At 36.3% G+C, this 19,171-nt stretch overlaps 1 protein-coding gene across 1 annotated transcript in view; it reads left to right on the top strand.

The window, feature by feature from the left end:
* Positions 1-19,171, top strand: part of LOC138807120 (zinc finger protein 850-like) — a 125,144-nt gene that overhangs the window by 66,881 nt on the left and 39,092 nt on the right. Inside the window, 1 exon segment of the mRNA XM_069992686.1 lies at positions 17,182-18,418. Within this exon segment, the coding sequence (XP_069848787.1) occupies positions 17,182-18,418 (1,237 nt within the window).

Below are 19,171 nucleotides of genomic sequence, written 5' to 3'. Positions count from 1 at the left end.
TTTTTGTTTGTAGGTTGTCTAAAACAGTTAAATACAAATAAAATGTGTAGCAAAAATAATGAGAGCAAGCAGCAGGTAACATTACAAATAATGGAATGTGAACCATTTCTACCCTTATCCAGAGTTAATTGGGACACAACTTTGTCTCAAATAATACTTCTGGTACTGTAGTCTAAGGTGTGCACACTGAAATAGACTCTTCCACAGAAATAGATGATTCCAGAATGCAACAGCCATGGAATATCTGTACCACAGCCCTAGTGCTCCAAAATTTTCAAATATCCAGAATAACTACACCTGTGCCTGGAACCAATTTTCCCTTTTATTCCCCACCAATTGAAGATGAAAACAGATAAATCACTAAATGTTAACAGGCAATATCTATTCCCCTAATATTAAAAAACAACAACAAAAAACCCTGAGAAATATAGAAATTCAAATAGAAGCAACATAAACACATCATAAATCATAAACAAACTATTTGTGGGACAGCATGGATGGCAATTAGTCTGCTGTATAAATTTTAGAATGAGGCAGACAAAAGTTGGAAGGCCATTTAATTTTCCCCTCCTTCTCCTGCTTTCACTTCATCTCCTTGGTTATCATATCTACAATGTCAACTTTTCTCTCAGTAACTACTTTATTAGCGTGCAGTCTTTGAACCCCTCTTCACTTAATGTATCAAGTTCAGCAATGACTTCATCAAAACCTGTCTTTGCAAGAAAGCACGCTTTCTCTGGGGAGTTCAGAATCTCATAATAGAACACCAAGAAGTTAAGGGCCAGACCCAAACTGATAGGTTTATCGGTTGTGAAGCTTGAACTCTGGGCCTGGGCACTGTTTCTCAGCTCTTCAGCTCAAAGCTAGTGCTCTACCACTTGAGCCATAGTACCACTTCCTGTTTTCTGATCGGTTTATCAGATATGAGTCTCAAATATTTCTTTATTGCTATTGTTTCTAACATATTTGTACGATGATTTCTTTTTTGCTGTGTATGTCCCTCCCTGATGGTATCTGGTAAAGAACTGCTACACTTGTGTTTCGTTGAAAATCAATCTTTCTATGTTACCTAGAATGGCCTTCATCTCCTGAGCTTGAATGATCCTACCTACTCAGGCTTAGAAGTTGCTGCACTATAGTTGTATCACTGGGCCTGGAAAGATTAGGCCTACACAGTTATTTTGAGAAGAGCTCCTAGGGAGCTAAGAAGTTAGGAATTCTCTGGTGATGCTGCATTATCAGTAAAGGAACTGTGTTGTCCCAAATGATGCCTGACTATTCCTGACTGTGGCAAATGCCAGAGGTCAGGACACAAGCCTGGTTTCTGAAAGTGGCCCTGACTCTTCCCACACTTAGGACCTGGGATAACAAAGATTTATTCCAAAGTCTAATGGGTAACACCTGGGAAGACAATATGAGGTAGCTTAGAGTGACTGAGAGGAACTTTTAGGATCATAGAAGAGGGAGGAATTCACACTGAAATAGGGCGTGCAAATGGAAAGACAAAAACACACTGGTTTGGGCCAAGCCATCAAGCTTCACAGAGACCTATCCTTCACTTCACACTTGCACCTCACCCACATTCCCCCCCCCCCGATCTCCCCAAACCACGATTAGTTTGAACAGTAATTGTGGTGAGGTGCCTGTTCTAAGACCACTCCTCCCACCCACAGGATGCTTTTCACTATTTAGCTGAACAAATTGTTAAAGAAAAGATAATGGGAACACCATGAGTTCAAGCCACAAGAGCAACAATGAATATCAAAGAAAAGAAATGAAAAGTAAAGAACCTTAAAGGAAAGGAAAAATTTGGAAACAGCCAAAAGCTACTAAAGATTCCAAAAATGGAATTTGGACACTTCTGGGAAATTGTTACATTTTTTAAAAAAATTTAATTGGTGCAAGGATTATGCTGTATATCTAGCAATTCTGCTACTTTATTGCAGTGTATACATTAAAGCATGAAAAATGATCCAAGAATCAGTTTAGTGCCTGCGAATACCTTTTTATATTGAACAGGGAGCTATTCCAAAATGTAAAGAAATCAGATATCATTTACATTCAACAGAACTTATCTGTTACACACGAACAGAAAAAAGTCTCATAAGCTCAATTACATTAGTAGATCTAAGAATTAAAAAGCCAACTTATTTCATGCTTCCAATACTTGTCCATTTCTCAGATAGTCTAACAATGTTTCAGAAGACACACAGTGATTTTCATTAAAAAAAAAAACAACTCACCTATGTTCATGCGAAGCAGGTGAAAACCTCCCTATGCATCCCTGCAGTCCTAAGATAAAGGGCCTAACACTGGTGGAAACCTACTTCCTCTCAGAGTGGCACGATGCATTGTGGGAATTGTAGTCTATGTTGCAGCACAGATACTTTGAAAGTGCAGGTTTTTTATTCTTTTTTTAAAAGCAGGACAAAGATCCTTCTGCGCATGTGCCTCCCCACCCACTGTGGGTGGTTCCAGCCTGCAAATTCCAGTTTCTTTCCGGTTGCCTTGCTGCTGGAAGTTTTCTCTTCAGTGGAGCTTGGGAAGTGTAACTTGAAGGGATATCAGGCTGCAGAACTAATAACAGGTAGGAACTGTGAGCTGGATGCAAAACACAAGGCAAAATTGATCCTCCACATGTTCCTCCAGCATGAGGCTGATGATTTGTTCAGGGCTCCAGAGTTTGTGCTGCCACAGCCCTTGTGTCTCCAGGTGCCAGAAACTGGCTTGCAACATTCTGACAGCAAGTTGGGTGGTTCTCCAGAATAGGAGAAAGTGTGCATTTATATTTCCATGATGGTGAAATTCTGCTGTTAACACCTGTGACCTTACTATCTTTGCCCAGGTGTAAGATGAGCATGGTAACAATTGTAGCAAAATTGTGAGGTGTGTGCCTGATTTGACTCCATTTATATTGCAGTTGTTTTTTGGGTTCCTGTGTTGTTTCTCCTACAGGTGTCTCTGCTCTTCTCCTTCCTTGTTAGATTTCTTAGTACTCCTGGCTTTAGTTCACACGTGTTTGTACAAGACCTTTTTACTAGGAACAGGTCTACATGAGATATTACAGTAGTGTGTGATGGTCCTGGTTTTTTTTTTTTACTTTCTGTTAAGCAATGAAGCCTAGCAATGTTTGAAGAAGGATACCTTGTCAACTCTGACAAGCCCTACAGAGCAGAGGCAGAAAGGTAAAGGAAGGGGAAAATGTTTTCAGCTTCCTTGCCTTAAGCAAAGATTGGTTCTACTCACTAGAGCACAAGATTCAGGTGGTACTCTTTCCTCTAACACTCCCAATCACTAGGTGCTGTTGGAAGGTTAACAGTAACTAGTAGGAGGGGAAATGAACTTGCCTGAGGAATCAGTCAGAGCCTAGTTCTCAGAAAGGACATGGGGCTGTGGTTTGTGGATTAGGAATTATTGTCACAACTGAAAGTATCTATCTCTGTTCTTACTCATTTATTCAGCCTCTTCACAGTATCAATTCTTGTACATGATCTCTCAAATGTCTCACCTGTGGATATACTGATAGTAGCCTTATAGCGTTGGTTTTTACCTGCAGTTAAGAAAGTGTTTCTCATGGAGTATTACAAAAGGAAATTAAAGTACTGTGTCTTACTCAAAGTGGTATGGTTTTTAGATGTAACATATAATGAAGTTTTAGGTAGTGTTCTCCATTTTGTCTCAACCTGCTCAAAGAAGTATTATTTCACTTAAAATCTTCATGGGAATTGAAGTCAATGAAGCTTGAACATTCATTTAAAATATGTTAGTGAAACACGTTGATCCCTTTTTATCCTTTGCAGTTCCTATGCATTTTCCTAGCTTAAAATTTTACTAACATGGAGGTTTTCCACTTTATCTGTTCTTGACAATTTACAATTTCTCCACTAGATTATTGAGCCTATTTTACATCATTTAAAATGAGAGACTGCCTAAATATGTATTCCAAAACAATTGTTCAATAGAATTTAAATACAATACAATAAAATGCTCTTTTTTTGTGTGCTAGACCTGGTTCTTGGGCTCAAGCACTGGACATTGACCCTGAGCTTGTTTTGTTCCAGCCTAATGTTCTACCACTTAAGCCATATCTCCACTTCTAGGTATTTTAGTAATTTATTGGAGATCAGTGTCTCTTAGACTTTCCTGCCCCAGCTGGCTTCAATCTGTGGTGCTCAGATCTCAGACTTCTGAGTAGCTAAGATTACAACTATGAGCCACCAGAGCCCAGTTACAAAATAAACTCTTAAATATAGATTATGTTTGTAATAAAATAATATGAAATAGAAACTTGAAATTTAAAGGATGATAGTCTAAATCCCAAAACAAGAAGAAAATATCCCACCCTGAAATCTATAACAATTGTGGTTTTGAGTATTTGAATATGGATAATTAGCCTACAGAAGTTTCTTTGTTACTTTTTAAAAGTAAGAAACCATTCTTGTCATGTGGAACAATCCAAAATGAATGTGCAAATGTTGCTTTTAAGTGATTCATATTGTTCCTTAGCACAAACGACCCAACTGAAGTTTACAGAGTAGGTTTTCATATTTCATACATATCACTGTAAAATTTATGTTATTTTATATTAAGAGTTTCTAATCCACGTAGTTGTGTAAAAAAAAATAAAAACTCTGGACAGTAGCATTTCCTGTGTAAAAGCCAAACAATAAATATAAGAAAAAGCATATAGATATTTATTTTTTACTTTTATAAGTCTGCATTTTGGGGTGTCCTCAGCTTAGAACTTTGTGTTAGTATTATTTGTGCAACATAAGATTTTAATCTTCTGGTTCTTTAGCTGTGATGTTCTGTCACTCCTATGCTTAATATTTCATGTTACATCTTTAGTAAGCCCTTTATCTCTCATATGATTGTTTAGGAAAGTGAGCATTAGGGACTTCTCAAAACTGTATTTACATAATCTTTACTGATTAAATAAAGTAGGCTAAATGACAAATTTCAAGTTATTGCTCAAGGGTTCTCCAAGTATTTGGATGCAGGGAAATGTGCCATTTGAAAACCATTACTGAAATATTATAATACAAGTAATATGTATTGTATATATTTTCTTGTATAATTTTGGGGAAAAGTATTGAGTTATAACCTATATTCTCTCCATGGAGTTTAAATGTATAAATGAATAAGATAGAGTGCAAAAGCTCGATGGAGTCCTAGGATCCATTTTAATGAATAGAAAAATAATTCATACAACCCTAAATGTATTTCATTAATAATTGGTGGTATTGAAGGTGTGGATTTTTGTTTTAATTATTCAATCATTTTTAGGAACCTTAGTTTTTATGAATTCTGTATGTATATTAACCTAGAATACTGTTTGTCTACCAACTAATGGACTGTGGAGTCATCTTCAGTGGAGCATTTAATACTCTACTTGAGACATCAAAGATTCTTCTCCCATAAGAAGGCTTTGTGCTTTTTCACTCCATGTATAATGTTTTGAGCAGGAAAATCTGAGGCATAATCACACAGGTTCTTTCCTGACTATGTCAATTGCCTTTTCTCTAAGCCATGCTTCCAGAATCTTCTCTTCATTGGCAACAGGAAGAAAGAATGAGAGGATCTCTGGTGAGTTGTTTTTTATTTCTCATTTTTCACATTCCATTTTAGGAAGCTAAGTCTATCCAAGATTTAAAACAGAAAAAAAATATTCAGTTTCAAGAACATGTTCCTAAACAAGAGTAAGATGGTTTTTAGAATGAGTAGATTATAAAATGTCTTAGTTGAGGGCAGACTTGCTTGGAGTTTTCTGATGTGAGATAAAGTAGTCACACTTGTTTGGTGATTCAATGCCATTGAGGGAGTCACTTGTCATGTAAAGTGGACATTTGCTGACAACTTGTCAGAGATCACCTCCTTATGATTAATGTTGAATTATGTTAAACAGGTTTTACTGGAGTTTCTGAAATAGTGTGGTCACACACACACACCTTCAAATGTGAGAGATTACTTAGTAAGATACATGTAATTAAATTACTCTCCATACATACTTCTTGGACTGCTTACTGGTCTTTGACTACATAAAACTTGATAATATTTGATGATATAGTGTGTGGTCTTCCTAGAAAGCCCTTTGTATTTTTCCTAACGTGTCGTCACAAGATTTTTTTTCTCTATTTACTCTCTTCATTCTGTTTCCTACTCATAAGCTTTCATCATTTCTCTCTTTCTCTCACTTTTTATATATTTTCCTCCCTGTGTCTTCATCTCTTTCAGTCCCCCTTCTCTCCGTCTGTCTCTCACCATTTTTCAAATGCTGTATCTGGGAACTTGTTTGTTTTACTGATCAATTTTCCTTTGCTGACATAGTTCTTTGAATTGAAATTTCTCTTACCCCTTTTCTCTTTATGTCTGAGATGAACGTTTGTTGTGTTGCATGCTTGGTGTCTAAATTCAAAACTAATGGGACACACCTACCTCATTCTCCACTGTCTTTCTAGTGCTAGTGTTGGAACAGGAACTCACAGGCTTCACATCCTGTCCGCTTCCTCCTTGGTAGAACAAGCACTACTTGGTCTTTAAAAAAAAATCTTTTTGCATTGTAAAATAGTTTACAGAGGGGTTACAGTTATATGATTATATTTCCTATGGAGCATTGTTACCTGCTCCTTTGTTTTTCCTCTACCATTTCTTTCCTCCTAACCTCTGCAACCCCTCCCACCCTCCCTCACTCAAATGGTAAAGTTCGTTTTCAACCTAGTGTCTTTTTTTTGTTTTGGGGTCCAGCTGTGGGGCCTGAATTCTGGACCTGGGCGTTGTCCCTCAGCTCTTCCCACTTGAGCCACAGCGCCACTTCCGGCTTTTTTTCTTTTTGCTTATGTGGTGCTGAGGAATCGAACCCTGGGCCTCATGCATGCAAGGCAAGCGCTCTACCACTGATCCAACTTCCCAGCCCCCAACCTAGTGTCTTGTACATCTCATTGTTACAATGAGTCAGCCTGTATCCCTATTTAAGCATTTTGTTTTTTTCCGTCCTATCCCCAAATTAGAAAAGTGTATATACAAGATGCAAGGCACAGTGAAAACAGGGGTTACACCGTGGGGGAAGAACATACCAAAGCAACAAAAAGTCACATAATACATTAAAAACAATAGCAAGAAAGAGAAAAACGACTTGAGTTCCTGTCTTAGGGCTCATTTCACTTCATATCATCTGATATGGTCATATGTACATAGCTTTTGACCATTTCTGCTTGTCCTAGACATGTACTAGTTATTTCAAATAAGGGAGATCATGGGACCTATGTTTCTTTGGGCCTGGCTTACTTCACTTATTACACATTTCTCCAAGTCTTAACATTTCCTTATAAATGGGGTGATGCCATTATTTCTGATGGAGGCATAGAAAAGCATTGTGTGTGTGTGTGTGTGTGTGTATGTCTATACACATATATGTATAAATACATATTATATATATATGGATATATATATCATATTTTCTTGATTCACTCATCTACTGAGGGGCATCAAGGTTGGTTCCATATCTTAGCTATGGTAAATAAAGCTGCAATAAACATAGGTGTGCTGGTAGCTTTAGTATACCCTTGTTTGTGATCTTTGGGTAAATACCCTAAAGTGTGATTGCTGGGTCAAAGGGGAGCACTATGTGGAGTCTTTTGAGGAACCTCCATACTACTTTCCAAAGTGATTGAACAAGTTTACACTCCCACCAACAATGCAGTAGGGTTCCCTTTTCTGTTTGCATCCCCTCCAGCATCTGTTGTTATTCGTGTTCTTGATTATAGCCATTCTATCTGGGGTGAGGTGGAATTTCAAGGTTGTCTTAATCTGCATTTCTTTTTGGCTAGAGAAGTTGAGACTTTTTTTGATTTTTGTGGTTTTTTTTAGAAAGAAATTGCTCTATTTGTTAGGAAATGGAAAGCCTTGGAAAAAATTATACTAAGAGAAGTAAGAAAGGCCCAAAGAAACATAGGTCCCATGGTTTCCCTTATTTGCAATAACTTGTATATGTCTGAAACAAGCAGAAACGGTCAGATAAGTTGAGTTTAGGCAAAAATGAACCCCATTAAGGATTCAAATGTATTTTCTTTCTTGTAATTGCAGGTCCCATGGTTTCCCTTATTTGCAATACTTGTATATGTCTGAAACAAGCAGAAACGGTCAGATAAGTTGATTTTAGGCAAAAATGAACCCCATTAAGGATTCAAATGTATTTTCTTTCTTGTAATTGTTTCTAACATATTTATAAGTTGAGCCTTTTTTTAAATATGTCTTTTGGCCATTCTTATTTCCTCTTCAGATTAGATTCTTGTTAAGTCTTTAGCCCACTTATTTATTGGGCAGTTGTTTCTCTGAGGATTTGTTGTTGGGGATTTAATTTCTTGAGTTCTAAGTATATTTTAGATATGAGACCCATGTTCATTTTATGCCTAGTGAAGATCTTCTGCCAATCTGTGGGTTTTGTATTGATCTTGTTAGCAATGTCCTTTGCCATGCAGAAGCTCTGCGGTTTCATGCAATCCCATTTGTCCAACCTTTCTTTGATTGGTTGTGTTTCTGGGTCTCTATTAAGAAAATTTTGGCTGGTGCCAAGTACCACTAGAGTTTCTCCTATTCTTTTCTGTAATGTTTTTTAGGGTGTTTTCTTTGAATGTGACGTTTTTGATCATTTTGGAATTGATTCTGGTACAGGGTTATATATACAGATCTAGCTTTAGTTTTCTACAGGTAATGAACCAACTTTGCCACCACCATTTACTGACGAAGTTGTCTTTCCTCCATTCTATTTTTGAGCTCCCTTCTCAAAGTTTAGGTGGATATAGGTCTGTGTGTACATTTCTGGGACTTCAGTCCTATTCCATTGGTACTCAAGTTTGTTCTTGTTCAATTACCAATCTGTTTTGATTACTATGGCTTTGTAGTACAGTTTGAAATTTGGTAGTGATATTCTACCAGCATTGTTCTTTCTGGTATGGATCGTTTTTGCTATCTGGGGTCTTTTATTGTTCCATATACATTTCTGGCTTGTTTTTAATATTTCATTGAAGAACTCGGACTATTGATAAGTATCGCATTGAATTTGTAGATAGCCTTTGGAAGTATTGTCATTTTCACAATGTTGATCTTCCCATTCCGGGAGCATGGTAGGTTTTTCCAGTTCCTAAGTTGTGCGTTAATTTCTTTTTTGGCACTATCTCTTGAGCCACACCTCCTCCAATATGTTGATTAGCTGCTTAATTTGAGTTGTCTACCCAGTTTTCTGGCTTCCAGCCTCCTTAATAGCTAGGGTAGGATAAGCATCTTGAACCAGAAGCACTTGTTTTGTTTTTACTTACTTGAATATTTATCATTAATAATTAATTGGATACTACAATAAAGTTAGATGATTGTTAACAGCATATTTAAAATTAATATTCAACCTAAGCTCCAGTATTTCATGTTTCAATTAAGTGATGTACTTTATTTCTAATAATTGTAGCTGTTTTTCTAACTGTGCTACATTTTCTTCACTAACTTTATGCTCACACAACTCCATGAAGAAATTGTTTCAAATTTAATTGATCTATTGTTATAGTGGTGATGTATAGAGAGACTACCATTTCTTGGGCCAGGTATTGAATACATTTCCTTTCATGCTGTGTCTTCCATACCCTCACTCTCTCCCAATGTTTCCCTGCCATCTTGACTCATGATTTGTACAGCTTACTTTCATCAGTGCCTAATGACCTCCACAGATGCGCTTTTTACCCCATTTCCTTCTAGTTCTCTGGCTTTCCCCCACTCTCCAGAAGAGATCCTTGTGAATACACCATATCTATTTAAACTTTATTGCCAAACCTGGGGCTTGAATTTGGAGCCTGTCCTGGGCACCATTCCTGATCTTGATTTGCTCAAGTCTACAACTCTACCACCTGAGCCACAGTGCCATTTCCTAATTTTTCTATTTATGTAGTGCTGAGGAATGGAACCTAGAGCTTCATGCATGGCAGGCAAGTACTCTAACACTTAGCTATATTCCCAGCCCCAAACTATGTGTTTTTATTTCAAAGGTGAAGAAAGAGGCTATATTTAATATTCTATAAATCACAATGACGGAATACATTTCTTTGAGATCCATTGTAATTTCCCTGTGTTTATTTCACTCATAGAATACTATAAATATATCTTTTAATTTTCATGTATTTATAACATAACTTTAATTTTTCATATTGTTTTCTACACCATTTGTCTTCCGATTTACTATTAATCTTGGAATATGTGTCTTGATAAATGCAACACCATAGTATTTTTTTTTAAGTTTTAGATAATGGCATCCATGTGTGTGTTCGTGCTGATTTTTTGTCTGGTTGTTATATCAGTTAGTAAGAGGAGTATTAGTTCTACAATAGTAATGGTAGATTAAAGTATTAAAACTGCATGGTCTTTTAAACATGTCTTTGTACCTTTGCTTTTCAGCATACATTTTTACTATCATAATGTATAATCTGTCTGTCATTATCAATGATCTATATCTGTGGTCATATATTTTGGGCTGATGCTTATTTCCTACATATTATCACTATTTGTATTTTTCATCATTAACTTTTGCTCATGGTATCTTTGTATATTTTTTTTAATTTTTATTTCTCTCTAGTCCATGACTTTGGATTGCTCATTAAGTTTTCTGTCTTCTGTTCATGTCAGACAGTGCCTTATATATTTACTATATTTTACAATATAAATATGGTCTTATTTTGATGGATATCTTGCTATTTAATATCTGTTTGTCTCATCTGATATTTTTTTCTTATTTTGCTTCTATGTAACCTGCACACACCTCAACTTCACTGTAAATCACCTCTCATATAAGCTGCAGGCATTCTCCTGTACACTGTGAATTACCTCTGATACCAATTACAAATTAAATCTGATGTAAAGAGTTGTTATACTCCATTGTTCATAGGATAAAAATAAGACTGCATGCTTAATACAGGTGCCCTACTTTTTCAAAGGTTTGTTTCTATGTTCCATTGAATTTGTGCAACTCAAAATATGCAAGGACTGCAAGATTTTTTAAAAACAGTCTTATTAATATTCTTCATACAGAAATAAGCAGACATTTCATGTAAAGAACAAAGGCCATTCTCAGGCTGAAGCATAGAGCTTCAGCAGAAGTAAAATGTGCAGGAAAATTGTTATACTGTAGAACTGCAAGGAAATGAACTTTCTACCCTGTGAGATTCTTTGTTAGGAACACAAAGGAAATTAACTTGCTGGATGCGTTTTTACTACGAACATTAATCTTTACAATATTATCATAGTAGTAGCATATAGCATAATATAGTTACTTTTCAATGGAATTGAATGGAATTTATAACCTATGTATAACCTTTCTATTTTCCTTTTAAATTTTTGTAGAAATAATTCTTTGAACTCAGACCCCCATATTTGCGAGGCAAGTACAAAATTAATTGATCCATATGCAGGATTCACAAACTTTGTTTTTAAAACACCTATGTGTTTGTATATTGAATTTGCATTCCTTATGAATTATGAATATGGTACTATAAGTTTTCTTTTCACAAGAGAAATTACATACAATGTTTTCTATACATTCTTTTACCTACACATGTACCATTCCTTTAACTACACATTTACCTTTTTAATAATCTTCTCCTCTGTGTAGATCTATGTTAGCAATTTTTATTTTTCTCTTCATGCACAATAATTTTTTTTTCGGTCCGGTTTTCAGGCCTGATTTCTGGCTCTGGGCCCTATCCATCAGCTCTTCAGCTCAAGGCTAGGGCTCTACCACTTGAGCCACAGCGCCACTTCTGGCTTTTTTCTTTTTTGCTCATGTGGTGCTGAGGAATCGAACCCTGGGCCTCAGGCATGCAAGGCAAGCGCTCTACTGCTGAGCCAGTCACCTTCCCAGCCCCGCAGAATAATTTTTATAGCACTTAAAATGAAGATGTGTTAATAATGCATTATCTTTCCCTAGGAATACCTTCAATCTATATTGTAAGAAGAGGTCCTTTGCCCCATGGATTGTGTATTGAAGTCTATTTTCTTTAAACACTTTATAGATATATTTCTTTTTGTGTGTTAGTCATCATTCACCTCTGATATTGTCAAGAATGACTGTATTCCTTTTAGACACTGTACAACAAATTAGTGCTGTATTTTATTCTAATTCTTAAAACTACTATATTTTTTATATCATGTCCCAATTCATAGTTTTATTCTCTATCCTTCTTGTGGTGGTCATAGTTCACATATTTGGGGATCATCTTGAGCATTCCTTAAGCCTCTATCCATTTACATCCATCTTTCAATTAAGGCCTATTAAAATGCAAAGCTGATTAAGAAACATTCTATGGTAATAAGTAAGTATTTGGTGTGGTAGGAAGTAGTCAGTGTTCACAAACGTTCATGCTGGCAGTTCATTTTTACATATGAAGAAACAAATGGCTATCTATGACCATACTTTTATATCTAGAAATTTAATAACAAAAATAGTTAACATCGGATGTTTTATTGTGAGAACTAAGTCAAATCTTATGAGAGCCAAATCATTCGTTTACTATTTTTTGCATAATTTACTCCTTTTAACATTTACCTGGATGCTGTGCTTTTCATAGATCTACTAATGTGTTATGTATTGCATATGATGTGATGGCCATGTTGTGACTGTTTATGAGAGCACTATTTAATAGAAACTCTAAATAGTATTGTCAGTGAGGCAGAATATGAAAATGCCGAAAACATATTTATTTACTTCATTGTTACCCAGATATATAGTAAATATTACCAAAATAAGCTAAACACACACTTTCAGACTCCTACTTATACTTATTGTTGTCTTGCTAGGTTATTAGCTTCTTAGAACTGTTTTCTTGTCTTCATTGCTGCAACCAGAAATGGGTTCTAATGTATTAGAAAAACTTTGTATGTGTAATTACCAAGTTACTATGGAGGCAAATATTTCTACTTTGATTATATATTCTCTCATTTTATAAATAACAGAGAAAGTTCCAACCACATTCTGTAATACAAAAGCATACATGTAGAAGAATGAAATTCTAGTTTTGGTGTTCTCAGGACTCAGGGATTGATGGAATGTGCCCTTACAGAAGCTGGTGTCATTTGATGATGTGGCTGTGGAATTCAGCTGGGAGGAGTGGCAGGAATTGGATATTTCTCAGAGGACCCTGTATAGAGATGTGATGCTGGAAACCTATAGCATGCTGGTGTCCTTAGGTGAGCCAAAAATATCACATTAACTTGAAAAGTTAAGTGGGACTTGACCTCTGGGCATTGGTACAGTGCCTCAGCTCTTCAGTTCAAGGTGAGCACTCTATCACTTGAGCAACAGTGCCTCTTCAAGGTTTCTGGTGGTTAAATTGGAGATAAGTATCTCACAGCTTTCCTATTAGGGCTGCCTTTGTATGGCAATCCTCAGATCTCAGCCTACTGAGTAACTAGGATGACAGGTGTGAACCACTGGTAGGCGGAAAATGATTTGTTTTTAGTAGATATGTGAATATTTATAGAACTTTCAATGCTATTTGGATGTAAGTTTCCAGTCTGAGGGAAGGGTCATTTGTTTCAAATGAAGGTAGATTATATACAGGTAGATTATATAAATTCTGAGGCAATTTTATTTTCATTGTTCAAGAATCCAAATCAGCAGTTTGACAAAAGTTCCAAACTGTCTTCCCCAAAGAGAAGACTGTATTCCCAAACTTGAAGTGATTATTGTGGGTAGATATACAATCTAGAAAACACATATATACATACATACATACATACCTATTTATCATTATTGGAAGTAAGAACTGGAAATCACTAGATTAGAGGGAGTATTTATAATCCAAACCTAGTACTAGATGCAGTGGTTCATGCCTGTAATTCTTAGGAGTCTGAAATCTGAGGCTTTCAGTTTGAAGCAAAAAATGCCAGTGAAGTCTCCATGAGACTCTTATCTCAAGATAACCACTCTTACACTGGAAGTGGACCTAGGACTCAAACTAATAGAATGCTAACCTTGAGAAAAAGAATTGCATTCAAGTCACACAACCTGCAAAATTAATTCAAACCTCGGGGAGATTCAACCATGGAGACAGTGAGAAATGAAAGAAGATTTGGGAGCAACCTTGTTAACAGGATATCTGAAATCTTAGAACAATTTTGACACAGCATGAGCAATAAGTCTTCACTCTTATTAACAGGGCACACTGGTCCTAAACCTCAATTGATTGTCAAGCTGGAGCAAGATGAAGAGCCATATATGAGAGAAGCCTCAGACAAGAATTTCTCAGGTGAGTTAAAGCATCTTGCATAGTGATCATGGATCCAGAACCAAATTGGTAAATTCGTCTTGCTATGTACTGACCAATAATATTCCTAATTCCCTTGAGTCCCATGTGTAGCAGAGAACTAGGTGATCTTTGTGTTAGACTTGTGAATCAAAAATGCATGTAGATGCACACTGAACTGTGTAGGGCAGTAAAGGTAAAGTTAGCAATTATTTCTCTTGGTGGAAATTATTTTGAAAAAACAAAATTAGAAATGTGAAAAGTGAGATTTACTTTTCTTTGAAACTAGGACTAGGCAGGTATAGCAAATGACTATGCCAAGGCTGCTATCCTCTGATAAGGATAAGGAGGGTAGAGGCCAGTATACAGAACCCAAGCTTTCAGTCTAGAGAGAATGATTAACTAGGTCGTGATCTGATGTGGCTTTAGTTCATGAGTCTGAGGGTTTAAAAGTCAGATGAGATTCTGTCTTAGGTGGAGGGAAACAAATTTTAAAATTTCTAAAGATACTTGATTCACAGTGAGAACTTATAACTGAAGAAATGTGGTTATAAAACTTTATTCTCAGGTGTAAGCAAAGGTTTGTATAAAAAAGGTACAATCTCCAAAGTTAGAAAATACTGTTCTCCTAATGTTTGAGAAGTAAAGTAGCACAATATATAAATTATTTTAAGAAAGTAAAACAATACAAAGCATCTATTCCCCTAAGATCAAACAAAACAATTTTTGGGAAAAAATGAAGAATGCTACATATTAAATTACACAGGTTAAAAAGCTAGCAGTAAATAGTTTAGTAATTTGTATAAATAATTCCTCTGACATAAAAAAGAAGAAAAACCTGAAATACAGAAAAACATTTTCCATCATAAACTGTCAGTGTTACTCTTTTTTGTTGTTGTGAAAACAATTTACAGAGGGGTTACAATTACATGGGCAAGGTAATGAGTACATTTCTTACCAAGCATTGTTGCCTCCTCCTTTGTTTTCCATTACCATCCCCTCCCATCATTCCCCTCCAGCCCCCCGCCCCAGCCAAAGTTGGGAAGTTCATTTTTTGACATAACATCTTGTACATCTCATTGTTGCAATGGGTCCACCTTCCCTCCACAAATTATACCTACATCAAACACAGTAAAAACAGGGGTTATACCATAGGGGAGGGACATATAAAGCAATAAAGAAATATCATATATATATATATATATGTTAGATACAATATCAATAAATAAAAACATATGAGTCCTTATCTTGGGGTTCATTTTGCCTAACATCAATTTATTGACTGTTTCTGCTTGTCTCAGATATATACTAGTTATTGCAAATAAGCGGAACCATGGGACCTGTTTCTTTGGGCTTGGCATACTTCACTCAATATAATTTTTCCAAGTCTTTCCTTTTCCTAACAAATGGAGCCACATCATTCTTTTCGATGAATGCATGGAATTCCATTGCGTATATATACCACATTTTCTTGAGCCATTCATCTACTGAGGGGCATTTGTGTTTGTTCCTTATCTTACCTATGGTAAACAATGCTGCAATAAACATAGTTGTGCTGGTACCCTTAGTATGGTCTTGTTTGTGATCATTTTGGTAAATGCCCAGAAATGGGATTGCTGAGTCATAAGGGAGCTCTATGTGGAGTCTGTTAAGGAGCCTCCATTCTGTTTTCCAAAGTGGTTGTACAAGTTTACACTCCCAACAACAATGCAGTAGTGTTCCCTTCTGTCCATATCCCCTCCAGCATCTGTTGTTATTAGAGTTCTTGATTATAGTAGCTCAGTGGTAGTGTGCTTGCCTTGCATGCATAAGGCTCTGGGTTCGATTCTTCAGCACCATATAAGCAGATAAAACTGGGAGTCGTGCTGTGGCTCAAATGATACAGAGCTAGCATTGAGCTGAAGAGCTGAAGGACAACACCAGGCCTGGAGTTCATGCCCCATGACAAAAAAACGGTGTAAAGAAGAGTATTACTTTCTTAATCAATACATTGTGGTAAAAGAAATTTATTTCTCATAAATCATTTCCTATATTAATATTTCAAAATTTGTAACAGTTAAGATGGGGAAAATGTCTTTACCTTTATTTTAAGGAGTATTTGGATCTTATTTATGTTTTTTTTCTTCTTTATATGACTCATTTTAGATATTCAAAAAATGGAGCATGTGATTAAGACTTACCAGGAAGGTCCAGATGAATGTCTGCGTGACGTAGCTGTCACAAATATTAACACAATAGAGCAAAGAGTGAGATTAGTGACAACTTCTAACTTGACCTCAAAACAGAAGCCAGATCTGAATAGGAATGATGAGAACTCCTTAAGGATGACGACGGACGAGTTCATTCGGTGTCAGAACATGCTCCACTACAGTGAGCCTGGTAAGATGCCGGCTGCATATATGCCTGGTGTTTCTCCTGTAGTTAAACAATCGCTTCGATACTCAGAGGCTTTTAGTCAAAATGATGATGGTCCAATTTTGAATATGGAGGAGAGAAGGTATTAAATTCAGAGATGATATTCTTTCCACATAATTGGGTTTGCATCAGAGATCCCGCCTCTAACCATAACGAATATAGAGAAGAATATGATAAGTCTGCTCTTCTTGCCCAAGAACTTTGTCAGGGAGGGAGGTTTCCAGTCACTATGCATCAGAAAAGAGACACAGGAGAGAATCCTTATACAAGTAGTGAATGTGAGAAATCATTCAGTAAGGATTTACACCTTACAAAACCTGAGAGGAAATATCCAGAGAATCCTGATGAGTATAAGCAATGTACAAAATCTATCTCTAAGAATTCAGAACTAAGTTCTGATCAACCTAAAACAACACCAGAAGAGAAACCCTATGAATACGAAGAATGTAGGAAATTTTCCACCCAAAAGTCAGGTCTCAGAAGGCATCAGAGAACTGACAAAGAACAAAAGTTTGAGGAATGCAACAAATGTGGAAAATCATTTAGAATGAAGTCATACATCACTTTGCATCAGAGAATACACACAGGAGAGAAATCTTATGAATGGGACAAATGTGGAAAGTATTTCAGACAGAAGTCAGACTTTACTGTTCCTCAGAGAACTCATACAGGAGAGAAACCTTATGAATGTAATGTGTGTGAAAAGTCTTTCACCCAGAAGTCAGACCTTACTGTTCATCAGAGAACACACACCGAAGAGAAACGTTATGAATGTAACAAATGTGGAAAGTATTTCAGACAGAAGTTTCACCTTATTGTCCATCAGAGAACACACACAGGAGAGAAACCTTATGAATGTAAGGTGTGTGAAAAGTCTTTCACCGGTAAATCTGACCTTACTGTTCATCAGAGAACTCATACAGGAGAGAAACCTTATGAATGTAATGTGTGTGAAAAGTCTTTCACCCATAAGTCACACCTTACTGTTCATCAGAGAACACACGCAGGAGAGAAACCTTATGAATGTAACAAATGTGGAAAGTATTTCAGACAGAAGTTTCACCTTATTGTCCATCAGAGAACACACACAGGAGAGAAACCTTATGAATGTAATGTATGTGAAAAGTCTTTCACCGTTAAGTCTGACCTTACTGTTCATCAGAGAACACACACAGGAGAGAAACCTTATGAATGTAACAAATGTGGAAAGTATTTCAGATTAAAATCACACCTTACTGTCCATCAGAGAACACACACAGGAGAGAAACCTTATGAATGTAATGTGTGTGAAAAGTCTTTCACCCGTCAGTCAGAACTTACTGTTCATCAGAGAACACACACGGGTGAGAAACCTTATGAATGTAACAGATGTGGAAAGTATTTCATATTAAAATCACACCTTACTGTCCATCAGAGAAAACATACAGGGGAGAAACCTTATGAATGTAATGTGTGTGAAAAGTCTTTCACCCAAAAGTCACACCTTAGTGTTCATCAGAGAACACACACGGGAGAGAAACCTTATGAATGTAACAGATGTGGAAAGTATTTCAGATTAAAATCACACCTTACTGTCCATCAGAGAAAACATACAGGGGAGAAACCTTATGAATGTAATGTGTGTGAAAAGTCTTTCACCTGTAAGTCACACCTTACTGTTCATCAGAGAACACATACAGGAGAAAAACCTTATGAATGTAACAAATGTGGAAAGTCCTTCATCTGCAGTTCATCCCTCAGGAAGCATAAGAGAATCCACACACATGAGAAATCTTAGGAATGTGATATCTATGGAAAGTCTCACCTGTATGAAAAATAAGTTTGCATGATAGAACCAAAACCTGATAGAAGCCTTGTGAATGTAGCAAATGTGGAGCCTTTTAGCCAGAAGGCATGCCTCATGGTTCCAAATTGAATGCACACAAGAGAAAAATCTTATGAATAAAAAAAATTTGGAAAGTTTTTGAGAAGTCATAGTTAAATTTTCATCCGAAAACACACAGGAGAAAAACATTATGAATGAAACAAGTATCAAAAAAGTCCTTCACTTAGTAATCATGCATGGATGAGTGTTTATAGAGCACAGACAAGAAAGACAAGGTATGAATAATACCAATGTAGAAAATACCACTTCGACAGCATAGCACAGTGTTCAGCAGAGAACTGAATCACATAGGAGAAAAGAAAATTAACAGGTCTAACAAATATGCAATTTTTAATAGAAGTCAGTCCTCAGTACATCCAAGAACATAATAAGGAGAGAAAATGTGAGTATAATAAATGTAGACAAATATTTAGCCAGAAGTTTCACAGGTTTCTCTACATATTTCAGAGACCTAGAGACAAGACAGAATGTCGAGTGAACATTAGAGGACATCTTTCAAGCAGAAATGAACCTTCAGCCAGCATTAGAGCACTCGCACAAAAAATGAAACCCAACATAGGGAAACCTTTGGCAGAAACCTCTGTAAATTATAGAG

This window comes from Dipodomys merriami, unplaced genomic scaffold (genome assembly GCF_024711535.1).
Source record: "Dipodomys merriami isolate MVZ:Mamm:240054 unplaced genomic scaffold, mDipMer1.0.p SCAF_411, whole genome shotgun sequence".
Taxonomy (NCBI): domain Eukaryota; kingdom Metazoa; phylum Chordata; class Mammalia; order Rodentia; family Heteromyidae; genus Dipodomys; species Dipodomys merriami.
Note: the sequence above shows the minus strand (reverse complement) of the source record. Positions and strands in the feature narration are given on the sequence as shown.